This window comes from Wasmannia auropunctata, unplaced genomic scaffold (assembly GCF_000956235.1).
Source record: "Wasmannia auropunctata unplaced genomic scaffold, wasmannia.A_1.0 LD334199.1, whole genome shotgun sequence".
NCBI lineage: Eukaryota > Metazoa > Arthropoda > Insecta > Hymenoptera > Formicidae > Wasmannia > Wasmannia auropunctata.
Window position 1 is genome coordinate 193,309 of NW_012028691.1, and position 26,909 is coordinate 220,217.

At 35.2% G+C, this 26,909-nt stretch overlaps 3 protein-coding genes across 7 annotated transcripts; 1 reads left to right on the top strand and 2 right to left on the bottom strand.

The window, feature by feature from the left end:
* The first annotated feature begins 2,651 nt into the window (after positions 1–2,651).
* LOC105459273 (Golgi phosphoprotein 3 homolog rotini) lies at positions 2,652–8,134 on the top strand. Its single transcript, XM_011705165.1, has 4 exons — positions 2,652–2,930; positions 3,034–3,280; positions 3,349–3,524; positions 4,482–8,134. The coding sequence occupies exons 1-4, from the start codon at positions 2,652–2,654 to the stop codon at positions 4,728–4,730; spliced, it is 951 nt and encodes a 316-aa protein (XP_011703467.1). The 3' UTR covers positions 4,731–8,134.
* A 476-nt stretch (positions 8,135–8,610) lies between these two features.
* LOC105459274 (venom protein 2-like) lies at positions 8,611–11,092 on the bottom strand. 2 transcript variants are annotated; one of them, XM_011705167.1, is made up of 8 exons: positions 10,980–11,092; positions 10,806–10,870; positions 10,537–10,637; positions 10,339–10,444; positions 9,985–10,232; positions 9,722–9,907; positions 9,239–9,641; positions 8,611–9,145 (listed from the first exon to the last, which is right to left on the bottom strand). In XM_011705167.1, the coding sequence occupies exons 2-8, from the start codon at positions 10,839–10,841 to the stop codon at positions 8,813–8,815; spliced, it is 1,413 nt and encodes a 470-aa protein (XP_011703469.1). In that variant the 5' UTR covers positions 10,842–10,870; positions 10,980–11,092; the 3' UTR covers positions 8,611–8,812. The 2 variants fall into 2 exon arrangements, with proteins under 2 accessions (XP_011703469.1, XP_011703470.1); XM_011705168.1 differs by lacking the exon at positions 10,806–10,870.
* A 5,472-nt stretch (positions 11,093–16,564) lies between these two features.
* Positions 16,565–24,668, bottom strand: LOC105459275 (venom acid phosphatase Acph-1-like). 4 transcript variants are annotated; one of them, XM_011705171.1, is made up of 7 exons: positions 24,428–24,668; positions 20,352–20,553; positions 20,151–20,261; positions 19,104–19,372; positions 18,275–18,555; positions 17,638–17,846; positions 16,565–17,541 (listed from the first exon to the last, which is right to left on the bottom strand). In XM_011705171.1, exons 2-7 carry the CDS (start codon positions 20,484–20,486, stop codon positions 17,338–17,340), a joined length of 1,209 nt encoding a protein of 402 aa, XP_011703473.1. In that variant the 5' UTR covers positions 20,487–20,553; positions 24,428–24,668; the 3' UTR covers positions 16,565–17,337. The 4 variants fall into 4 exon arrangements, with proteins under 4 accessions (XP_011703473.1, XP_011703474.1, XP_011703472.1 ...); XM_011705172.1 differs by lacking the exon at positions 24,428–24,668 and adding an exon at positions 20,665–20,752; XM_011705170.1 differs by lacking the exon at positions 24,428–24,668 and adding an exon at positions 20,583–20,656 and having other exon boundaries at positions 20,352–20,508.
* Positions 24,669–26,909: the final 2,241 nt, after the last annotated feature.

The following is a 26,909-nucleotide window of genomic DNA, read 5'->3' on the forward strand; positions in this document are numbered from 1 at the left end:
TATATATATATATATATTTATATATAATAAGATAATAAGATATCTTTCTCGATCGAACAGCCGCACCCGATTAAGATTGAATTTTCCACATGCTTGCAAGGTGACGAAAGATATGATCCCGATAATATTTGATTATTCATGATACAATAACTTACGAGAAACGGAATCGTTCTGATCGGGATAGTTCAACCCTTCCGACAGTTTTTATTTGTTGCTTTTATTGTAACAAATTATTGCAGCAGCAGATTTTCGCGCATCTGTTACGTTTGTCGACAATCTTGATAATGTTAGCATATTAACATTTTTTTTAAACATTTGATAAGCACGTTATTTGCACGGAAGCGATAAGACTTTCGCGAAACGCTTGGACGTGTTCACAGATGGTTTCCATTGTGAACGCACGTCTGATGATAATTTTGAAGATAATAGAACAGAGCGCTGTTATTACATAAAATAGCAGGCAGAAGAGACGAATGATGAAATACGAAGATATTTCGATTAAACATCGGGAGAATCCGCTGACCGGATAAATTCCTAACCGGAAACTAAAACCGTGATATTATTAACTCGTATATATCGGATCGTGCTATTGTGTAATAAAATATTCCCAACTTTGTCATGGCATATCAATTGCCTGCGGCACGATCGATATGTGTGTTTAGTGTTTGAAATAAGTATATGATACTTAGAAGCTATTGAGATTTAAATTCTGACAATTAAAATAATCGATCTGATTGTAAACATTATTTATGTAAAAAATATTTAATAAATGCAAGAAAGTGAATTAAATTTTCAATTAAAAATGTTTTGGGAGGAGGGTGAATGAAGCTTTCAATTAAGAATGTTTATTTTATATTAATAATATATCTCGATCATATTAAAAATTTCTTATATAAAATTATATATAATATATATTATTCCTTGTACTTGCTAAAGAGTATCTTATTTATAAATAACCATTAGTTGAAACTCCAATTAAGAGACTTTAATTGCAAGGGACAAAAATTCCATATATAATTATATATAATTATATGCAAAATATGTCTATATATATAGTTTCTTTCTTAATTTTGTAAAATTATTCTTTAATACAAAATTGATAATAATAAGAAGGAAACATAAAAAATAATTAAAAGAATAATTGTTACATTGTTTTTTTTTTACAAAAAATCAAGTTTGAAGAAATAAGAAAAATTGTTCATAAATTGTTATATAATTATATATGTATATTTTTAATCACTTATATATGAGCAATTTTTCTCATTTCTTCAAACTTTATTTTTTGTAAAAGAAACAATGTAAAAATTATTCTTTTAATTGTATTTTATGTTTCCTTCTTATTATTATCAATTTTGTATTGTAAAGAATAATTTTATAAAGGAAAAAAACATATATGGACATATTTTGCATATAATTATAATAATTATATATAATTATATATGGAACTTTTTTCCCAGATAGCTTTACTCCTCCTTAATTATTTCTTTATTATTATAATTTATCAGATAAGGAAAAATGAGGCTTTTATTTAAAAATTTGTTATATTCATTGTTTGAAATTTCTTATATAAAGTTGCGTGCTTTTTTACCAACAATAAATATCGCTATAGCAATATCAACTAAATTTCTTTTAAATAAAAGATAATTAAATATAGATACAAGCATAATTAAATTTTCGCAATAATTAATTAATAACAAAGAAACAGTTTTCAACTTTCCAGTCGACACAACAACGGAGCACGAATATAGTATATAGCCAGTATAAATACGAATTAAATGCCCAATACCGGAAATGTCTATTTTTTTTGCACACAGGTGTCTTATCAATGTCTATCACTAATTCCGGAAAAGCGAAAGGCCGATTGGGCGCCCCGAGTTATTCCCTAGCGCGATCACATGCCGCGCGCGAGAGCCAATGGCCACTCGGTGTAATATGCTGGGTAAATAGATCCCCGCGTCGTTCAGGTTGGTACGAAACACCTCTGCGTTCTGGCGACACTGCTTCGCTCGCTGATTCGTGATTGTTGCCGCGGGTGCGATAGACGTTCGTCCTTGCCGTTTTCCTGCCTTTGCGTGGCACGAGTGGACCTCCAGTACGAGTTCGATGTTCCGGACTTGTTTCGCGATTTCGCACGTGTACCTCGCACTAGCGCCTTCCTCGCGGACGTGTCGTGCCTCGCGGTGAGTCGGTGTCACGTTAAACGCGGCCGACAGAAGGCAGACTGCGAGGAGGTACCCGCGCGGTGTCCCACACACGCACATTCCTCGCACGGCCCGTCGCTCTTCACGTCGTCGGTCGCCCGTCGCGTCGCGTCGCGCCGCGCGTCATCCGCCGCGCTGACTCGGCCCACCGCGAGGCAATCGCGCGAGCCGGACGTGGAGGAGGTCAGCGAGAAGGGGGCCGCCTGGCCATCTTGGATGAGACATGTCGCTTTGGAGTAAACGTCAACGGCCCAGTGTTTACCGTGCGATGGATGCCCGCGCCGGCTCCCTCTAATCACGACAACACCGTCCGAGACCGATCGCGTCCGCTTTCGATCGAGCGTCAACGCTCTGAGGTGATCGCGGTGGTGGATCCTCCCCTCGAAACACGCGGACGTACTTCCCCGAGAGTGGTGGTGGTGGCCCGTCGTGGTACCTGCGCGCCGCACGATGAATCGCGGTGACGGGCTGGTGCAGCGGCGACGCGTGGTGAACAGCGGCGGCAGCGGCGCCGGCGGCGGCGGCGGCGGCGGCAGCGGCCACGGCCAGGATGGCTCGAACGCCGATCTCGGCGGCCACAACGACAAGCTGTCCGGGCAGAGCCCGGACACGGACTGCCTGTCCCAGAAGGATCTCAACTGCAATCCCACCGTCGACGACGACTCCGACAAGGAGACGCGTCTGACACTCATGGAGGAGGTCCTGCTGCTCGGTCTCAAGGATAAAGAGGTTCATTCACGCCCCTAGAAATTATTTTTCTCTCTCCTTCTCGCGAATGACCCGGTTTGCGTCTGACACTCTGTCCTCTCTCTCTCTCTCTCTTTTTCGATAGGGATACACGTCCTTCTGGAACGATTGCATAAGTTCCGGATTAAGGGGATGTATCTTGGCGGAGCTCGCCTTTCGGGGTAGGGTCGAGCTGGAGAAAGCCGGCATGCGTAAGAAGAGCCTGCTGGCCAGAAAGCTCCTGTTGAAGAACGACGCGCCTACGGGAGACGTACTGCTGGACGAAGCTTTGAAACACTTAAAGGACACAGACCCGCCGGAGACTGTGCAGAGTTGGATAGAATATCTCAGTGGTTAGTTCCTTCATTGCTGTACTCACGCACCAGGTATTGGTCCTAAAATGTGTCTCGCGTGGTTGCAGGAGAAACGTGGAACCCATTGAAATTAAGGTATCAGTTGAAAAACGTCAGAGAACGGCTGGCGAAAAATCTTGTCGAGAAGGGTGTCTTAACCACGGAGAAACAAAATTTCTTACTGTTTGATATGACGACTCATCCTCTTACCGACAACCTCGCCAAAAGTCGTCTTGTGAAAAAGGTAAATTACTTTTACAATACCACTTTTTGGTTATCGATACATATACAGCGTGCTTTTGAAATTTTGAGAATTATTATTTCACAAGGCTGAGTGACTCATACAAGTGTAGATACAGACACAGACAGTACAGATATATATATATATATATTCAAGAGTATATTCTGCGCATTTAAAAATACACCTTACATACTGATAATAATAATAACAATATTAATAATAACATTTACGCACATGTACTGTGACATATCACTTATATTAAACTGACTTACCAGATCACAAATATTATTGTTTACAATAGAAAATTCGTTAGACCTTATCACATATTTTCAAAAGTAAGCAGTGTTTACTCAGACAGAAAAACTTTCTAATTTATGACCTATGCTCTCATACAGATTACATAAATGGAATACCTCTCTCAATATTTGGAGACTTCATTCTATGTTTTATGCTATAGTGTTGCTATGTTATTATCTACGGAAGTAATATCTTATCTTTATATATGCTTTAATATCCTACATTAAAAACATGTGGAAATGGAAAGATATGAGCTCTCAAATTAAATGCGTATATGTATATATATATATACATGTATGATATAATTATGTGTATATATAATTTCATATATATTTATTATTTTTTTCATGTAGTTATTAATTTACTAACACATACATAACACAGAATAATAATAATATTTTAAGGAAATCTCTATATAAATAAAGTAGCACAAGTTGAAAATTTAATTTATAAATTAAATCTGTAGCATTAAATATTCTACGTTTTTTATTAATTATGCTAAAAGATATACATAGGGTGTTCTTAGAATAAAGGTAAAAAATGTATAAAAATATAGAAACAAATAATAGAAAAATATGTCCTATATTTTTAAAGGAATATTGATGCTGAATGGAGTTACATAATCTATGAATAGAATGGCATATGTTACTGTCTGTATTCCAGATCCAAGAAGCTGTATTAGGCCGTTGGGTGAATGATGCCGCTCGCATGGATAGACGAACGTTGGCATTAGTTATTTTAGCACACGCAGCTGATGTATTAGAAAATGCATTTGCGCCATTGTCGGACGACGATTATGAAGTAGCGATGCGAAGAGTACGGACATTATTAGACCTCGATTTCGAGGCGGAAGCCGCTAAACGTAACGCGAACCCGGTACTCTGGGCTGTATTTGCTGCATTCACCAAGTAACAGTTACTAACTCTTAAATTTCGTGGACGCGGAATAGTTTTCTACTATTAAATTCTATTATTATGTATTGTATAATACTATTATTCTTATACTAATGTGAATAATGAACTTAATGATTTTGCATGTCTTTTAGTTGCGACAATTACGTGAAATAGATAAAAAAAAATCTTGTTACATGATTCAGACCAAATTATCCGTATTTGACTACATAGAAAACTTTTAAAAGAAAATTTTATTCATTTCCGTTATTATTATTTAATACATATTTGATAGCCGATAATGAATATTTAAATATTATAAAATAATGAGCGTGAATGTATGCCTCGTGCTGGACTAGTACTACTTCATTTGGGAAAGAACGATTACATTGCATTGAACTTCCGTCTTTCTTGCTTGTCCGTTGTGTTTACGAATGTATTATGTTTCATAAACGATATAAGACACAGGACACTATGCGGGGTGCCTCAAAATGGATACTGTGGCAGTGTTGAAGGAATCTAGATTATATATATGTTTTTAGCCATAATTTTGTGAAATATACAAGTATGTACATATATTCCTTTAAATCCTAATTTTTAATACATAGTATATACATGTGCCTCCTTTACGTCATAGAGAATTTTCGCGCTATATCCGCGAGTCATTAAGATTAAATCGCGTTCCTTTAAATACTTTTAAGTTCAATCAATCTGTACACGTGCATTTTAAATCTTTCGTCCAGAAAAGAATTTTAGACACATTTTTTAAATCGTTAATTTCATTCATTATGTAGATAATATTAATAGATATTATAATTTTACGCGATGGCTAACTTCGTGCGACGTTTCGCAAAGTGCCACATTTCTGGTTATCATTTAACTGTTATAAATTTTGTATGAAATTCTCTGCACAACTACTTCTATATAAATGTTCACTTTTCATACAGATTCGTTATATTGTTACAATGTCTTCTGGTATATACATACATATAAACAGATTGTACTGATTACCATGTGGCAATGAACTGCTCAGATTTGTAAAATGGAATGATGATGAACTATTTATTATCGGTTACCGACATTTTTATATGTTATTCAAAATTTTCTTAGATAAGTGATAACTTCATTGTAATTTGATAGTTGAACATATAGATTAGTTCATGTATAGTATTACAAGCTGCTTGTTCTGAGACTATTAAATATAACAACAAAATCAACTTTTGGTAGTTGGAATTTGTTAATATCCTTTGTGAAATAATTGAGATATTAATTGGCCCAAAAGTATGGGGCCAAACTTTCTTATTTTTACATTAAAACATTTATTTTTTTATCTATTTTTATTTTTTGATGATTTAAAAGAATATGTGTCTGGAACATTTTTTTAAATATTTATAAGAATAAATATGAAGTGCAATACTCTACGCCAAGCATATTTTGAAGGCGTTATCTGAGGCATTATTTTAGCCTTGTTTTCAAACATAATTTTGTAAATAATATGTTTGGTATTATAAAAATAATTTTTTAGAGTTTGTCAGTAAATTTTAATGATATAATCTGCTATTGAATATTATTGAATTCTACTCGATAGAGCATATATTGTATGTTACAAGAGCAACGTAAAATGTATCGCAAAACTTGTAATTGTCAAAAAATTATTGTAATATAAATTCCAAAATTTCTGTTTATTCATAATGTTTTCTTGATTGCTAATATATTATATAGATATGCATGCGAAATGTGTAGATATTAAGACCAGAACATTTGGAAGTAACTGCCAGTCATAAAAAAGGACATATTTAATAAAAAAAATTAAATGTTTTTGCTTCATTTTCAATTTTCTTTATAAATAAAGTAGGAAAATAAATAGTAATTGCTCAGATCAGTAGTAATCAGATTTAATTTTTAATTAATACTTTTTCATGTATTTAAGTTCTTTATAATTGGGGCACTTACTTTCCAAATAAATCTTGTAGGACGCATATTGGATTGACATGATTAGAGAGATGTTGGATTACAATACAAGAGATATCAAATGACTTTTATAATTCATATTTTAAATGATAATGTTTTATCTAATTGTAAGATCAAATTTTAACTAAAATTGAATTTTTATGATTCTAATAACTATAACCTATAATAATGATTATTTGTGTCACTTATACTTGCATAGAAAAGTAATATGTATACGCGAAAATAATGCATACATATACATTCTTTATAAATTTTTATTTATGGGTATTAAAAATTGTCTATAGAGAAATTATCTAATGTCATATTAATAAAATACTATTTCATCTGAAAGCTTGCTGGACAAGCATATATCAGCACATATAAATCAAGTACTTGATGATAATAATAGTTAAATTATAGTGCATTTAAGTTATTTGCTAAAATGTATTATAATAATTATTACTTCTTTTATTGTAATAGTGATTATAATTATTATTACAATTATTGCTCATATTATTGTAGTCTTTATAGCATATTCATAATTAAAACGAATTTACTCAAAGTTTTGTGAATGCTAATATACATTAATTTTTATTACATTTAATCTTAAAATCAGTTGATAAAGCTTTATTGCCACTTGGTAAAATCTGTCTCTTTTACGATGCTTTGATATGAAAAATCGAGTACGATTAAACGAGTTCTACTTAATTACGGATCGGAATATACAATGTTTTATATTATATAATGATGGTAAAATAAATATTTGCAACTGATGCTATGTGCGAGATTCTAAATCTCTTTCGAAATCTGTCATTTACAATTATGTAAACATGGCATTATTCCCAGTTGAAGTTTCACAATGAAGAACATATCTTTATATGAATATTTGTTATAGAAACTTAAGAATCAAAAATTTTAACGAGTGCTGGAAAATGTCCAGATATATCAATTTAAAAGATTGGCCTATAATAATTATTGTGCGGTTACATGGACACTAAATCAGATCATACTTGTTGAAATTGTATTTCTTATATTTTGCAATTTAAAATTTTATTTATAATTTATTGCGATAAATTTATTATACTTGAAGTATACAAAGAGCGTCGAATTAATGTCAAATCAGTTAAATCAAAACATAGAAATTTAATTTTACACATTTGAATATTCTGTATAAATATAGTATTATATCCATACAGACTTGCTTTATAATTTTATGTGCACACACGTATGTAATATACCGTCGATTGAAATTGAATAAACAAGAAATAATCAATATTTATTACTTTTTATTAAATTTCTTTTTTGACTTATATATGTAATATGTTAATTAAATAGAGAATAGTATAGTGTTATCATTGATATGAAGAGTAAGCTTGAGCAGCGTTTTGAATTGTATAAGAATTGATATATAAGAGCGTGTCATAACTTATTAAATAAGCAATCAACAATAAAGAATAGTTATAACTTTAAACAATCATTTAAAAGCGTATTGTTCAATTACGATGAAACAAAAAAATTTTTAACACTGATTCTCTAAGCAATTTTATTATACAGACTTGTAAAAAAAGTAGATAATCATTACTATGTACACTGGCAACTTGTATTTATTAAGACATCCTTATTTTTATCATTATATTGCATAATTTAGTTACAAATCAACAGCATTTGTTTTAATTGCTGAATTTGTCATAAGAAAATTTAATTCGTAAAATAACTATATATCAAAATAGTTCAATTTATAAAATGTAGATGAAAAATTTGTGTAAAATATTAGAAAATAGTTGTAATTAGATATAGATTTTATTTACGTATCTATATAGAAATATGTACAGACTATAACGGATCGAATAATTAATATACAATATGGCACAGAATAAATATGGATATGTTACAAGAAATATAAAGTTTTTTTTGAGCCCACAAGCTCAATTTCTTTTGCAAGAAAAATATACTTTTCAAAATATTATTTTACACATAGATAAATATTCTCGTGCATATCTGTGTACAATATGTACAAATATCGTGCTATATAATTTCGTATATTTATACAGTGTGATAAACGTAAGTAATTACGATTATCATAATTCAAAGATGTTCAACAATTATCATAAATCAACGATTTTATTTTTATTTTACAAAGAGATCTGATATACTTTAGATTTTAAATAAAGCTGCTTGAATAAGACCATACTCTCCGGTTATCAGTTTATCTTTGTGCTGATCAAAGAATTCAGCTACGTCATTTGGCAATCCGACACAAATATCGGATTTCATAGTGCGCAAGCTCAAAATATTCGTAGGTCGAAAACTTCCCAGTGCAGCTGCAAAGCTTGTATTATATTCGAAATTTACATCACCCAGAAGTTTTCTGTAATTCAGATCACCCTTAAATATTACCAATTTAGCGTCGGACAATTGAGCATATATATTTCTCTCTTTTTCTTTCATTTGCGTATAATCATACGGTCCCGTCCAATAAGGCTCGTCCTGTTGGGTAAAAGTTAAGCTCAAGTTACATTCAACATAACTTTACGTGTAGAATAGTCTACAACAGTTTCAGAGGATGCAAATTAAATGTACCTTGACACGCCAAATTTCCTGGTCCAGTAGATTCTTGAACGTCTTACCCAATAATTGCATATTTGGATAACTGTTCAGGCTGTTCATGTAATCTAATGTCCAGAGAAAGTCACGAACAGTTGTATCACTCACGTACCACGGGTACAATTTTGCGTGAAACGTTATCCTAGTCGTAGGTACAATAGTAACCAGAAAAGCGGCTAAACATAGATCGGTGAAGAGTTCGTATCCCGCGTTATCAAGTACTATGTGAACATTATCGTTTTCCTTCATCTTTTTGTTCACGATATCCCACACACTCTCCCAATCGTTTACCACTATATTCTCGTTTAGAGACTCCACTATAACGAGCGGATTACCAGTCTGGCTACTAGGGGCTCCTGCAGTTGCAGATAGATCGTGCCTGTAAAGGTATCGTTGTTTATTCATAAGGCATCGTTATAGAAGACAAACGTATTGGAGAGAATTAGATAGAGATACAACCTGTTGCCCCACAAGCTCAATTTCAAAAATTTCAGAAAGTCATTCCTCGAGTTTCCCTTATTGTATTCCTTATTACATATTATGTCTTTTATATACAAGGCAATCATTAAGTCCATAGACTCGATGGAGTTGATAAAATCCGCTTGCTTTTGATACTCGAACGGATCGTAATTGCGCATGATATTCCTAGTATTGCAAAACAATTTTAGCTTCTTCTAATAATCTATGAGTTTATGTTACGTGTTCAATGTATTAAAGCTTACATCAAACCAATTTCTTGAGCTAATACACGATACATGTAGCATTCGCAGTACAACCAGGCGGTGTTGAACCATGTCGGTGCTCCACCTTCTACGCACGTTCTGCACTCTAGATATTTATTCCATTCCTCTGCGTCATTACTAGCTGCTTTGGTATTTAAATGCAGTGGCTTCAAGGCCTTGTTAGTGACTATCTCATTTTTCAGTTGACTTATGAATCCTATGATCTCTTTGATATCTTTTTCGGCATCCTGTAATTCAGCAGTATATATTTTGCATCTCAAGGCATAATAATATATTATGAGCAATCTGATTGCTACATCACATATACATATATTGCCTCTACATAAAGATTACCTCACTGTACGTATCTATGATTCTGCTTTTATTCTGGCACAACGTATCAATGATTTTCGTTAATATCACCGGCAATCTGTCCCTGATTGTCACGTGAGCGTAACTTCTGCAACATAAGTGAAAGATACCGCTGTAGCCTCTCGTGTCAAAGGTCAGCGAATTGATAACAAGCACGGCATTAAGCAATTCAGAAATTACCGCTTATATATTCCAGACAGTTGTGAACCGACAGGAGTGAATGTGTCCTGCAAATTTGGGATTCTTGGATCGCTTTGAGCCATCGTACACACTGATAGAGTCTGAACAGACAACAAAACATTGAGATGAAATAAAGTAACGTGTAAAGGCACGATATGAGAACAGAGGAGCAGAAGAATTTCTTGCAATCGGACGTCGCACATAAAAAAAAACGCGTCTAAAAATGAAATAAATCCACGGCACGACTTTTCCGTATTACGTTATTTTACCGTAAACAAGTAGAACTTAAAGTAGAACGAGTACATCTCAAGGAGAAGAGGTTACGCAAACGACCCTATTATAAAAAAACAAAAAAAAAGAAATCGTTAGAGAAACTTGAACTTTAGGCGGTCTTTTATCGCTGCGATTTATCGTCAGCGGCAAAAAGTCACCGGCTCTCTCACCTTATCGCGCTCTGTCCCCGCCAGACGTTCTCAGAAGACTGCGGGGGACCATTCATGAACGTAAACACGATCGACGGCGAAGCAGCACTCGCAGACGACAGAAAGCGGCACGCGCGCCGTAGCGGACTGTTGTTGCAACGCCGTGCGATGCGGCGCGCCGCGAGGAATCGATTCCTCGACACGCGTCGGTCGAGGGATCGATCCTACCCGAACGCGTCGCTCGTCGCGATCGGGTTGAAAAAGGGTCACCGGGAGCGCGAAGCCGGCGACGAACGCGGGGGAAGATAATAATCGGCCGTTTGCGTTCTCCGCCCCCCCTCCCTCCTTTATTTCGTCTGCGGTTAAGTGCGCGCGGTTTTGCGGCGGCTTCTTCGCGGCGGCGCCGCCCGCCGCGCCCCGCGGTGTGAAGAGTTTCTCGCCCAAAGAAATTTCATTAACGCGGAAAGTTTCCGGCGCTCTCGCGACCCCCCTTCCCTCCCGCGATCCGGCATCGAGCGCGCGCGCGCGCGCGCGCTGTCGCGCTCTCTTTTGTCCGTACCGGCGCTCCCTGCAGCCGCGGGACCCGCCGCGGATGCGGGCGGATAACGAGATTCCGGCCTGCCGACTGACGTCCGCGCGCGGCGGCGGCGGCGGCGGACGCGCGCGCTTCCGGCGTTGAGGAAATCGCCGACGAGATCCCGGTGAGTTTAATTCCACGGATAATTATGCGAGCGTTCCTTTATATGTCACTGTTCTTAATTCCTCACACTCGTTGAACACGCGCGAATTGAAGGGCAGTCGGATCTGGACCAATCTGGAAACATAATAATAATAATAATAATAATAGCTATTCGATTGTTGCGTGGCATTTTTATCGTCTGCAAAGATTCGTAATAAAAGTGTGGGTTAACAACGAGGGGGAATGGAGGGAGGGGCACGCGTGACCCCTCTCTTCCCTCCCACGGCGTATTTATCTATCCCTCCGGAAATTCGGCAGCCTCTCGAGGAGAGTCCTTGATACTTGCGCCGTCTCAACGAACGCGCGGCGGGTACATCGGGTACACGATAAATGAATTGATTAGCTTCCGTGGAAAAAGTTTCGCTCGCGTTACAGCCCGGGCGCGGGCGCTCTATCACACTTGAATTTACATAATGATCGTTGTGAGGGTACATTAGCTTCGGGGGTCGGGGAGGGGAGGGGGGTAATGGCGCAACCGCCTGCCTGGATGCCCTCTCCGCCTACGGCAGAAAGTTACGGCGCCCAGATACGAGCGCGCTCGCGCGCGCGGGAGAAAAGTAAATTCGAATAAGGCGGTCAAATTGTCTCGTTCCCGCTGAGCGCCGCGCGCGCTTTTTGCCGCGGGGGAGCCGAAACAGGAAACTCCGGCGATAATTCAGCTACAGCTGCACGGCGCTTTAATAAACTCGGCGGGGAAGACGTTCCGCGGGAGCAAAACTCGATGCGAAAGTCTCGTTCCCGGCTCTCTTCTCGTCGTGACGGCAGAAAAATCGATCGGGGATACCTTCGCACAGTTCCACTTTGATCGCGAGAAAACGTATCGATTATTGATAATATTACATCTTCCCCTGCCCTTGTCAAAAACGAAACACGCCGATCGCGACTCTCTTGAACGCGCTCGACAGCGAGATCACAGAATGTTTGACGATAAAATATTTTGTACCCTTAAAAATATAGATGTGATTTTGCCACCAATGGTGTGTGGAACATACCACCATATTCACATTCATATTTTTAAAAGTGTAACGTCGAATCGATCGTTATTTCTGTGCATTTCAAGATGTTAATTTATTATATTTCAATATATATGTATCAACGCTTGTTAAATATTGATTTCCACGTCATTCATATGCAAAGGATATTCAATTTACAAGAAATTTCCAGGCAGTCAAACATAATTTCGTTACTTCTTTTTTTACGTCGAAGGAGATCATAACAAGAATTACAAAAATTTGATGTCATTTGAGTGACAAAGCGTTTCCGAAAATAATGTCATATATTTGAGTACAATATGATATGTCGTATGACGTCGCAGTCAATGTTATAAAGAGAAAAAATAAAATGGATAGGAGAATACTTATTTTTTTAGAATAGTTATTTTTGAAAATATTCATTCAAAATTGTGTCAGTCACGAGAGAAATATAAGATCAATCCTCTTTGGACCGTTTAAGCCATTCCGACTCGAATGAGTTTCTTTCCGTTCGCATTTTGCACTACAGTAAAATTAGAAACACTGATGGTGGTGATATAATGATCGGATTTCCGTTATACATTATTGAAATTTTTAATTACGATTGCGACAATTTTTACATGAATGAATAATTTCGCGACCCGCGACCTCAGTCACGGGATGTCTCTCTAGGCTAAGAATATACGTGGCAGCGTTTTGTTCTCGATTTCCGGTGGTGCCGCGAGAGAGAGAGAGAGAGAGAGAGAGAGAGAGAGAGAGAGAGAGAGAGTCTTGGCATGACCGATCGTTAAACGTCACGGTCGCAACACACGGGCACAAGATAATATCGCCGCCGTTGCGTTCTATTCCTTCGAAATGAAATCTGTGCCGGCGGATTCACCCCTCCCCCTCCCCATCGCCCCTCCCCCCTCGTCTCGCTCGGCCCTCGCCCGATCCTCCCATCCACGGGAGATCTGGGAGCAATGTTGCTAATTACTACATACCACCGAATGCGGCATAACCCGCGACCCATGAATTCCACCGCGCTGTAGCCGATGGTGTACAGTCGCAAGAGTCAGTTTTCATCCGTGTAATTTGTGGAAATTGCGGTTTCCTATGAGCGCGAGGCGAACTGATAATGCACTACCGAACGTCAGCTCGGTGCCACACTTACATTCCCTAATATTATGCGCGTGCACATACGCGCGCGCACATACGCGAGATAATCGCTGGCTTTTTTTCCTCCTCCCTCAGATTCACAAATTACTCGGTAGAATCCGGATTACGTCGCGGAAGCGAGAGAGAGAGAGAGAGAGAGAGAGAGAGAGAGAGAGAGAGAAAGAGAGAGAGAGGAAGAAAGAGACTACCTCCTTCTTTCGGTGTACCTTGAAACTCCCGCAGTGGTTTGCAAATCGTTATTCACAAACCGAGACACTATCCAATTTAATTTAATTTAACGGTTACCGTTGTCATAGATAGCTTTTTAACCGAGATCGGTGTTTCAGTAAATAAAAAAATTATTATTTTTTTGCATTCTTCAACGCGTGGGTGTTCTTTATTTTTTATACGAGAACGTAGTGCTCTTGATTTCTTGTTCTTTTAGAGTGACAACTGACACATCACCATCAATTGTCACGATCTTACGAGGCTTCGCGTGAAATTGATTAACACGGTAGAGCAATACGGGAAAGATTATTGCATGTAGGACAAAGTCGTAAATACGAGGGCCACATGGCCAGCGCTATTCCTTGAACTGAAGAAAACCTGCAACGATACGGTACGCGCGCCAGGGTATCAAGCTATAAAAAGTGTTAGTCGAGCGTTAATTGGCGTTGAAACAATATTAATAAAGCTATCAAATTTTACCGAACAGTAACATTATTAAGCTAATTATTTCTAAGCTTTTCCGAGTCGCCGTTCAACGCACATAAATGACGACATATACGAGGAGAAGTCATAAAGTAAGGTTCCCTATTTAATTACCACGGATGTACTGCATGCGACGAGATAGCTACAAAGTAATAAAAAATTACATAAATTAAATTCGAGATCTTACTTTCTGACTTTTTCTCGCATAAATAAAATATATAAAATGATTAATAAAAGTTTACGAAAGATCTTTTTAGTATTGTTATTTAAAAAGTTAAATCAAGGATTAATCTTTTTAAAAATTTTGTTGCAAGTTTACAAACTTACTTTAAATTAATCGACATGGTAGGAAATATAATAAATACTCACACGGTTAATTTTTATTAGTATAATGTGTATAAATGTGCAATAACAAAATTAGATTTCAGTTTAAATTCACTTTTTTTCCATTAGACCTTTTTCTCCTTAAAGAGCTTTTCTTTCGAAATGTATAATCTCTGCTGCATATGACAGTAAGAATCAGTCGTATGCATTTTTACGATGTTGCAACAATATTTCTTCGGTGCCGGTGGAAAGTTTTCAGCGGACGTTATATTCTACGTCATGCCGAAGGTATATTCCAAAGGGCATAATTTAAAGAAGTTTCTCTTGGGGTTGTCGCGAACCAGTGCAGCAGCCAAACGAAAACCCAGTTTGAATGTAAGAGTATGTAAATGATAGGAGCTGCCAGGAGAGAGTTCATTATAACCGGCATGGTGCGACCACAAAATTGTTCCGCGGAAACTTTTGTGAATGGCAGTTAATTATAATTAATTCCGTATTGTCTACTCGACAGCTCGTGCTAATTCCTCGCCGCCGACGAATCGCACGCGAACGCGAACCGCGGAGTTTCAGTTAGCACCCTCTCGTGCAGACAAATTATTACGAATGTTCAATTAAATCGTGCGTTTTCAAACTAACTTCCGCACGTGGCAGTCTTTTCGGCAAATTTTGCATTTTCTCGGCCGTTGTGTCACGCGCCCGTCTGGGGAACTCGAGGAATGCTCTATTTAACCCTTTCCTACATTTCTTGTATTCAGAAATGCAAGCTCGTATAATCGCGTAATTGAAAAGGACTCATTTTTCGTAAAATTGATTAATAATTTCATACCTGAACGAATTTTTAATTCAAGATTTAATAATTATGAATACATTGGAAAAAATTAACTAGAATTTATTGAAAGGGACTTGCATTTCCTGCTGTACTGCAGGATGTCTTCGGTAAAATAATATATTTTCTATCGATTGTAAATGAGCGTCAAATTATAACCACGACGTTCGGCATAAATGCAATTTAACGGCCGTATAATGGAAATTGAACGGTGATTAATTCAATCGTAGTATTACATCGTTAAAAGTACAATGCAACTCGGTTCGATGCAAGTGCCCCGATGGTCTCTGTATCCGCAATTAGAACGATTTCGCGAGTTTAATTCCGCAGAATTAGGAGTGCGGAACTGGTTCTTCTCATCCGGGCAACTCTCGGAAATTTCAAGAGTTTATCCCGACGGAGGCGAGGGTGGGATTACAGTAGAAAAAGGGGTAACAGAAAAGGATGGCCCGGCACGAAAGAAAAGGGAAAAAAGAAAGATGAACTTTTGTCTTTAGAATAGCTGAAACCTCCTATTCTTTTCCGGCGACAAGTTTCGGCAATGATTTTCAAAATTGAAAGAACACGGCGCGGCTAATTCAGTATACGATAAACTATACTGTTTGGCATCGTTTCTATCCCTCGTACAAAAATTTTCTAAACTCTCGGTGCGAGATTGTTCTTTTATAGAAGTAGTTCTCTTAACTTGTAAACATAGAAGAATATATAGGTCAGTGTGTTTTTATTTATAAAATTTAGATTTATAACAATTATGTTGAATACAGCAAGTCATATAATATAACTATGTTGGTAAACACACACATAAAAAATCTTATTTTATATTTTACATGAAGTTACACATGTCGTATAATTATATTAAAACTAATGTATCATGTATATAAAAATAATATATCTAATAATAATTTTCCTTTTATAATACAACATATTATATTATAAAAGACTCATTTGGAATCAAATCAAAATAAAATTCATCGGTTTCTCGCACATAAGTGGTGATAACGTAAAAGGGCAAATTAAACTTCAACGTTGATATCTGCTTACGCGACGGCCGAAAAGATTTAGCCTTAATGGAAGTTGAGAGTATATCGTGGAACGGAAATGTTGCGGTGTATAGGCCCAACGAATCGCCGCGGCGGTGTGTGCGAAATAATAGGGTAATTGTTATGCTACGGCACGGTAGGCGGAGGATCTGAGCTCCGTGTCTTCGATAAGACACGGCTCTCAGCATACTTAACGAACTTAACTTTCCGCGATCGTATGGGCATCTAGTTTTCGTGCGTTACGATATCGGATATAATGAGGAAAATGTAATAAAACTGACTGCTACGCCGATTTTATTACGTTAGATAGAAGACGGTATTGTAAAACTATACTACTGTATGTACTGTAAAATTGAGGACGTTGTAAAATGAGATATTATAAAACGTGTTCTCTTTCCTGATCAACTATTTCGTTACGTTATTTCAAATAAAATTGAGCTGCTAACAATAACGTTAGAAATCTCACCTATCATTCGACATAAATGTAATCTCGAGTAATCTTAATTCTATTTCTAATAAGAGAATAGAATACATATTTCGCAAAAGAAATATTACTGTATGGATACTCAGTTTCGTGAGAAATTCTTATAAAAACTTTGAAGCTTCATTCAGACGTTCGTTAATCTTCAGACTATGTATTAAATGGTGTTAATGGTGGATCGGTTGCTTTTTTCTCCGATGCCATTGGATCACATGGATTTTTTAATGTCTTGCTGCTCCTTAGTTGAGTTGACTTTTTAGTTAATTTGATAAATTTATCGTACGGGCATAATACTTCGCAGCCGGGAATGCTAAGTTCTAGTGTTTTCGATGGAATACCTAAATAATACAACACCTGCAAGAAGCGAGTATTATTCATTAATTATTTGTCAGTCAAATGACAAATTCATTCTCGTTGTTACGCACTAACAAATGGAAATGACACACTTACCTTGACAAAATACTTTTTGTTTTTTTCGTGTAATTCTACAAGAACGGTACTCGTATACTCTGGCATTTGATGTTTGATTATGTCTAGATTTAGAGTGTATAACAATGCAGCCACATTTATGTCATGTCCGGAGAAGAGATTAATTTTTTGCTTTGTACTTCCGTTGATTACTTCATTCATGTCGTCAATTATTCTAGTCAATAAAATACCTGCAAAAGATTGTATGAATATTTTGTGGAAATACATAAATAAGCACTATTCATAAATATCGTTTATTAACGATTACGTACGTTACATATAATTGAGAGATTCGTTTTTTACAATTAGAGAAACCAATTATATTTTCCAATAATTGGGATGATTTATTTCAGTTCTTGATAATCAGAATTATCAGTGTTAGAATGATAATGTGCATTCCTATTATTGGTAATAATGAGAGCTTGTTACGTATGTACTCTTAAACTATTGCAGTAGAAGTAAAATTTCAAGAATCTTAATAAATATAATCAATAAATAATCTTCTGAATTAAGCCCTTTTTTGTTAGTAGACCAATCTGGGATTATTTCTTAATAATTAGATAATTCATAAGTACAATATTACATATATCTATATATTTTTTTTTTATTTAAAACTTGCCTCCATTGAGATTATTTAACCTCTCGTGATTAAGTATTTTGAAAAATGCAAGCGACGCATTCAAAAGTTTGCCACCCGGATATACATTATGTGTCCACTCAGGTAAACGCAATCCCATAAATGTTTCTATATATAAAGTAGCATGCAAACGCGTGAGACCCAGGAGATCGGTGATATTATGTCCTGTATGGTTTGACAATATCTTCATCAAATCGTTATACTCTTCTGTTTTCTTTTTCACTTCTGAACTTTGTAGCAGCTCTTGCAAAGTATCGCGATATCTGTTGAACGCAAATGCACACATAAGAAGAAATCTTTAATATTATTGTCGAGTCTTAACTTTAACAAGAAATATATAATCTAGGTAATAATTATGATAATTTATTTATAGATGATACAATTTACATTTAATTTTTTCAAAATATAGCGCATCTATCAACAAACTTTAAGAATCGTTGAAATATATATGTATATATATAGGTAGGTATATATATAGGTATATATATATATATATATATACATTTTGCATTCACAACAATATTTCACGATATAAACGAGTTGATTATTTTATTCTTTGCGTAAATTTATTAAATTAAATTAATTAATACAATTAAATATTTTATAAAAATATTTATTTATTATATATATAATATATATAAAATATATTAATTGTATTAATCAATTTAATTTAATAAATTTATGCAAAGAATAAAATAATCAACTCGTTTATATCATGAAATATTGTTGTAAATGCAAACGTAACCGAAACATTATGCAATCGTACGACTTATAACTATAATATTGATTAAAGGAAAGAGGTTTTACTTACTCAGAGCATGCAATTGGAAACATTAGCTGATCGCAATTAGGTGGAAAGTATATCATATCTGTCGGTTGCCAAAGAAGCTTCGAATTCCACTTTTGAACGTCAACGATAGGCGGGTAAAGCCCCGCAAGGACTAATTGTAGAGTCATCTTGCTTCGAGTTATCCATGTGCTACGTGCGTAGACATCCGGTGGATAATACACATTCCCGAGAAAGTTGCTGTATCGGTCTCTTAGCGCTAGTCCTAATTCGTATGCCCTTTTCTTGCCGTCCTTGAACGTCGTTAATAAAGATATAGAAGAAAAATAAAGAATTGCGACCATTGCTATTAATATTTCTTGCAAGAAGGTGACGAAAACTTAAAAATAAAGGAGCGATGTACTCCATGCGGAAACGGAGAAATGAAAAAAATGTCAATCTTTCCGTTGTCGCGACCGTACTTACCTGCGCTACCCGTATATTCACTATGATACACTACGAAAAGCTTTACGAAAGGCTGTAGACGTAATGCATGCATTAATACTAATTTATATATGCAGAACGTCTCACTTTTTGCGCATCACATTTCGAACGCGAGATTTTTTTAAGCAAATTTTTTTTTAGCAACAATGTCGAGACATTTTCGAATGCGAGTACATGATTTTTGAGTTTAATAGGAGTAATAAAAAAAAGAACGGATTTTTATAAAACTAAAATAAATAACAAAATTATGTTTTTTAAACAATTGTAAACGGAATCCGTCTGAATTTCTAGTTTGAAATTCAATTAACAAGCATACGACGTTGAAAATTATAAAGTTATAGGAAATTAAAGTACAAGAAATTTTAATTTTCCTTGATAGCTTTGTTATAAAAAATCAATTAAAGTTATCCAATTGATAAGGAATATCTTACGTTAAAAAATGTACAGCGAGTAGAACAATCTCCGCGAATATACAATAATTTTTAAAGATTATTTCTATACACGCATAATACGTCACGTTATAAGTCTTAATGATAAAGGAATTAACAAAAACGGTGTAATATATCTATGCTGTAAATCAGATCTTACTTTAGTTAACTGCCCGTCGCCGTCTGGATAGAAATTCTGACTTTTGTACGGATCGTGTGGATAAGATTCTTGAATCGATCTGTCTATTATACGATCGCCATGTCTAAATACCTGAAAAATTCACATTTCACTTATATGTTAGTTTTGCATACACTCGAGGTATATCTTTTGTGACAAAGTGTGATTTTTCAAATCACTTACCGCGTTGACTAATCGTAATGTCTCAGCTTTCTGCTTTGTCGGCTTTATGACGCTCACCTCCGAAGTCCGTAATGTCGTTATTAAACAGGAATACAATATTAGCGCGATGCTTACGAGACGTTGAAAGTTTGCCATGATAGACTGGTCATCTGGTAGACTGAACGGCGTAAATTAAATTCAGAGATATTCCGTGAGCACGAGTCTATAACAAAAGTAGTTCTTGGCACTTACATGATGCTTCCGATAATTTTAATATCAGACTATAGAAAACGCGTGACGACTGGACGATGGTCTTATTCAAACTGACACTTACCAGTGTGGATTTCGAGAAATAAGCATTAGATAGCAAACAGTTCACCTTCCGCTAATCTATGTTTTACCTGTTTTTTATTATTGTATTTTTTATATTATGAGTTTCTCGTGCGTTAAGGTGGTTTTATCGTGCAAGTCCCAGTCAAAAGTTAGTCCCTCCATATGACTAATAATTCAATAAAAACCTTAGAACATATATTACTGGAAGGAGAATAGAGTGCTGAATGTGAAGCCAACATATGTGCGAGAGAGAAAGGTATAGATTCCCAATTGTCTGTAATGCGCATGTGCCATTTAGCCCTCACTCAGCCCGTTTTGCCTAATTTCTTATTTTTCAAAAATCTTTTTAAAAAAAATGAAAAACGGGACTAAGTGGGGGCTGAATGGCACATGCGCATTACAGACAAATGGGAATCTATACCTTTCTCTCTCGCACATATGTTGGCTTCACGTTCAGCACTCTATTCTCCTTCCAGTAATATATGTTCTAAGATAAAAACAAGCGTAATTCAATAAAAACACTTTGCATAGATTGTACATATGCGATTGTGATATTTATGTGACAACGTCACACTATCGAGTTGGCAAACTGTTTCTAACAAGCATCTGTCTACGGGCATTCAGATTTTCATCAATTTCACAAAAGATGAACAGAGAATCTTTTAATTACACGAGCATAATTACGTAGAAACTAATATCTAAATGATATTATTAAAAATCGGGAGATAAATCACGAATTCAAAATAAGTACAGATACCTAACGGAATTAAATAAAACGTTTGCATTTTGTTTCACTCTGCAGAGAAAATAATAATAGTGAATACAAGCAGAAAAATGATATTATTACAAATGAGATCTTAAAACGCCAACACGGTACAAAGCGGATCTTGGTGCTTCCATATAATATTAGTGTGAATCTTACAATTTTCGATTCATATAACACCAACGTATAACGTGGCCGCAAATCTCGTGCATCTCCGTAGTTCTGAATCAAGTAGTATGTATGTAACATCACAATTAAATTGCCAATGGCAATTTAATAAATCGATGCTCAAAAGCATCAAATCCTGTGAAATCCCCCCCCCCCTTTTGCAACATCAAATAAATGCTAACTTGCATCTATACGAATCTATAAAGAATTTATTGCGAAAAAATATGATCCCATGTTCTCAGCCAGGAATCGAACTCGGATCTCCACATTTGCCGGACGGGCGTCCTACCTTTAGTACCGTGTTGGTATTTTAAGATCTCATTTGTTAGTTAACTTTCCACGGTCTTTCCTGATACTCAATTATTTATACGTTACCTTGATAATACGTTCGCTCAAACATATATATATATATATATATTGAATTTACGCAACTTGAAAACGCGCTAGATTATTTATTGCAATGAATGCCCGTTCAGCAAACGTGAAGATTCGAGTTCGATTCCTGGCTGAGAACATGAGGTGATATTTTTTCGCAATAAATTCTTTATAGATTCGTATAGAAGCAAGTTAGCATTTATTTGATGTCGTGAAGGTGGGGAGGAGGGGATTTCACAGGATGATTTGAGCATCGATTTATTAGATTGCCGTTGGCAATTTAATTGTGAAATTACATACTACTTGGTTCGGAGCTACGGAGATGCACGCGATTTGCGGCCACGTGGTGTTATATGAATCGAAAATTGTAAGATTTACACTAATATTATATGGAAGCACCAAGATCCGCTTTGTACCGTGTTAGCGTTTTAAGATCTCATCTGTTAGTTAACTTTCCACGGTCTTTCCTGATACTCAATGATATTACTACATTTGCATAAATATGATTTCTAAAATCATACGCAAGCTGCCGATTAATCAAAGTCAATGAGCATCTCTATAATAACATCAGGGATTTGTTCTCTGCTGTAATTACAAAATTTTTAATTAAAATTATAATGTAATTTATGTAATTATTAATTTAATTAATTTTTATAAAAAGTGCACGCGTGCTTTTTTAACGTAATATCTTTAATGCCGAATTTTTTTATGTACGAATTACTATTTTGTCGTGCTTAATCTATGCGTGTAACGTGTGTAAAATAATTAATAAACTTGCAACGAGGCAGTCTTTATCTGTGATGTCTATAAAGATACATATGTCTATTTAACATTTGAAAATATAGAACACGGTATTGTCGCATGACATAATTCACTAATCGTATGCTATTGTGAGAGATTAAAAATATCTTCAATATTAAGAACGTGGTTCTTTTATTGGATCAGTCTATCTAACTTTGTGTAGTCAAATATGTAATTGGGGTAGAAAGATATTACATAGATCATATAAACAGATTCGTACGTGATAACAAACTAATCTAAGTACACAGTCGCGTTCAGATTTGTCGAGATATTTACAATATTCCTCAATAATGTCATCTGTGATAAAATTGTTATTGTCGCGAGAAAGATCGTATTATGACACGACAAAAGAAATTCCCTTTGTATTGAAACTGAACATTCGAGCAATTGAGAAAAGAGTTATTCGCGAATTAAATTTATTCAGTGAAAACGGAACAAAGTAATTATTTGCGAAACTTGATGGTTTCTCTAGATTGAATAACGCACGATTTCTGTCGCTCTTGACGAATCCTTATAAACCTCTCGAAAATCGGAGAGGAAGAAAAGAATCGTTAAATTAATAATTTTATAAAGTTTCTGTGCAGAGATATTCGGATTTGGTTACCAAGTATGAATGTTACAATAGAAAATTAGATTTGCTAGACGATTAGTAGCGATAACTTTTACTAGCGGCACTCAATTTACAATTGAGGTCACACTACTGGCAGCGACAACGTAATAGTTCCTCGGAACAACTTTTTAAGCGTATAATGTTCGAAAGAGTAAAAAGAATCGAACTTAAATTCAATGAATTTAAAATATATCACCTCTCATTAGAAGAACTTACCGTGCAAGGAGTTTAAAAGCGAATGAGGAAAAGTATAAAGTAGTTTCGGGCCGCGCGGTGGCTAACTTTCCTTCTAAGTTTAATACTGATGAACTACGCGAATGCCCGAATAAGGATATGAATACCGAATAAATGGATGAACACGTGCTTGGGATTTTTTAAAATGTAAAGAGTAATAATAATTGTACGCGGAGCGATCGAAATTATAAAAATAAATTAAAAATTAAAAGTATCATTGTATATTTAGATAGTAATGAGGTCGACTATTTTCAATGTAATGTTCTTTAGCTAATGATAATCTAGACTATTCTATTTTCGGGATGTTTTAGAGAAACCATATGTGTCTCTTATCTGCTGTCACTATTAATTTACTATTAATTTCATAGAAAAATTAATGTGCTCCGATAAATTATTCGACAACTTTATTATGAATTCAAAAATCTTGATCTTTATTTTTGCTAGTTTTTTATTTATTATACAGTAATCTTCATTTTTAAAAATGAAAATTTAAGCCTTAAACAAATAGAATTTTAACGTTGATGTAATCGTCCTCATTATCTCTTTTAATTTAACTAATTATCGTTATATTTCTACATAATACCTAATCTCAATTTAGCGTTATTTTTTAATAACACCTAGATATATTCTTAAATTAATTTGAAATAAAAAAATAATATGACAGTAATAGAACATTTGTAATATAAAATATTATTACTTACAAAATTATTCGAACTACATTTTGCATATCTACGTGCGATATTAAATTTTTACTTTCGTAATATTCAAGAATGAATAATCTTTATAATAATTTATTCTTTTTGCACTTATTACCTGCTGTATATTACTGTTTTAACATTAACAGCAAAGAATCAAAAGAGAAATTTGAATTTTCTTCAGTCGTGATACGACTACTCGTTTGCAAACGAATTGACTGTCGCACTTCTACAATACGACGAGTTTCTTAAGACTCTGCAGACGTTCGACTGACTTGAGAAGCTAGAAAGCTCAGAGATAAAAACGAGAAATGTAGTGAGAAAAAAATAGTGAGCTACACACACATAAGCGATTTAAAAGTATCCCTCCTTTCGGAATTATAACGTGGAAAGAAAGGATCTTGCTGTCGCAGCAAAATCATTAATGCTCTACTTGCAACCTAAAAGCAATCAAATTTTATTACAATTAGTTTTCAGTGATAAATCTTGTTGAGTAAATCTATATTCACAGAAACACGAATTTGCTATTAAGGCAAATCTAATTTTCGGAGCGAAATGGAGTCCATCCATGATAGAATTTTGCGAAATTATTTTCAGCAAATAAAATTAGTATTTTTAAAAAATCTGTTTGTGTTAAAATTAATAATAGTTGTGGCATGAAATATGTTGCATCAGTAAATAAGACATTTAAGTCATTTAAGAATCTTTTCAGTCTTTACCTCGAAATTCTGAAGAGAATTGGAGAAATTAGAACTGATCCAGAATTACAAGTACGAGTTCTCACACTTCTAATGTAAGACAGATGGATCTCTTTAGACGACTATCCGCTATCAATTCACTATATATCGTATCTATATTAATATATATCTATCTTTTCTAGCTTTCACACACGCTCCTCTTAGTCTTCTCCGCATATATCTTACTTTGTCTCTACTTCAATACTTCCAATTCAAATAAACCATTTTATCTCTGATAATCTCTGATAAATTCTATCTTAATAGTGTTTTCCTGAGAATTCGTATTTTTACAGTAGAGTTTTCAATATTTTACGTCCATCATTCGCGACATTTTTGCCACTACGTAACAGATGTTTCTTTCAATTATTTCGAATATTCTTAATTTTTTATGGAAAAATTTTATAAGAGTTATAAAAAACTACGAAGTGAAATCTCGCATAAAATCTTTACAATCTATTTAAGTGCATGCGATTTAAAAATATATGTACTTGTCTGTATATCGCCTGCGCGCATGTCTTATACTACAAATGGATTAAATTTCTACACGGAAAGAACACTTTTGCTGAATCCAGATCTGAAAATAATTTTTGTTCAATAATCAAAATAATTTTGTGCGAAAGTCAAAATGATTGCTAGAATATCAAAACGTTTTATAGCAATGCTTAGCAGTTTTAACATTCCAACAAATTATTTCGATGATGTAATAAAAAATTATTTTCAGATCTGTTTTTGACAAAATTTTTAGATCTTTCAACAAAATCGTTCTTTCCGTGTATGGATAGTTCGATGCGTTCGATACGATAGCTTGAATAGTTGAGAAATCTCCACTTTGTGATACAGTTACATATAAATTATATTTTGATAATATATAATATAATTTAATAATTTGCCAAATATTTTTTACGATTATATAGCTCGCTCTCAAGAGATGCGTTTCTTATTCATACTGTACTTCACTCTCTTAAATATACGTCACTCGAATTTTTCGCGTGCCCAGCATTAAGTTGAATTATGACAAAACCTCTATATAATCGCTGTCTTTAAATTCTAGGAAAGATAAACATTGCAAATAACCTTTTGCATCGATGTTATAAATCTTATCGTCGCGATTATCTGTACGATCATAAATCGTGCATGATGTATACGGCATTATTTGATATCAAGAGTGCGCGAAATTACATCATTTTGAAATTTCGAAGTGCGTTATTATTCACACGCGGCTCCCCTCTCAAACGCGCGTATCGCTCGAATTTTTGCGCGCGCGCTGAATTAATGCACGGCATTACGATCTACCTCTCTCTCCGAATGAAACAATAGCGTAAGTAGAACAGGCCTTCAAAAATTCACCGAGTTTGATTACAGTATCGCCTCTCTTTGCCGGGATGTATATGAACACAATTCTGTGCGGGCGCGCGCGTATCTTCCCAAGTATTTTCTCATTTTCTCACTTCGTGGACGGAATCTACATCACGTATACAAATAGTGGCTATTTCGGCATCATAGCTCTGCAATTTTCATTCCGAGTCGCGAGAATATGCCGGTTTTCATCCACTATGAAGATCAAGCGCAACGTCAAGTCCGAGGAAATTTAAAAAAGCACAGGCTTATCAATTCTTTTACGTGGCGGTGCGCAATACATAGCTTCAATTAGCGTAACAGTTTCCGCATGAAGGCTTTTCATCATTTCCTCCGTTTCCGTTTTACATCTGGAAATTAACAATCGTAATTTGATACTTTCGCTGTTAAACGAGAGAAATACATTATTTTTATCTTTCATTAAACATAATTTAACATAAGACACATTAAAGCGGCGTCTACAATGAGACTTAAGATTTAAGAAAATTGATCATAGTAGAATATTCA

Bases quoted from the DNA above. Each gene is read 5' to 3' on its own strand.
- LOC105459273 (XM_011705165.1), top strand. From the start codon at position 2,652: ATGAATCGCGGTGACGGGCTGGTGCAGCGGCGACGCGTGGTGAACAGC. The intron at 3,281-3,348 runs GTTAGTTCCTTC...GCGTGGTTGCAG, and splicing joins TTGGATAGAATATCTCAGTG to GAGAAACGTGGAACCCATTG. The intron at 3,525-4,481 runs GTAAATTACTTT...TCTGTATTCCAG, and splicing joins AAAGTCGTCTTGTGAAAAAG to ATCCAAGAAGCTGTATTAGG.
- LOC105459274 (XM_011705167.1), bottom strand. From the start codon at position 10,841: ATGTACTCGTTCTACTTTAAGTTCTACTTGTTTACG. The intron at 10,638-10,805 runs GTAAAATAACGT...TTGTCTGTTCAG, and splicing joins TTAAGTTCTACTTGTTTACG to ACTCTATCAGTGTGTACGAT. The intron at 10,233-10,338 runs GTAATCTTTATG...GCTGAATTACAG, and splicing joins TCATAGATACGTACAGTGAG to GATGCCGAAAAAGATATCAA.
- LOC105459275 (XM_011705171.1), bottom strand. From the start codon at position 20,486: ATGGCAAACTTTCAACGTCTCGTAAGCATCGCGCTAATATTGTATTCC. The intron at 20,262-20,351 runs GTAAGTGATTTG...TGAATTTTTCAG, and splicing joins CATTACGATTAGTCAACGCG to GTATTTAGACATGGCGATCG. The intron at 19,373-20,150 runs GTAAGATCTGAT...ACGACGTTCAAG, and splicing joins GCGACGGGCAGTTAACTAAA to GACGGCAAGAAAAGGGCATA.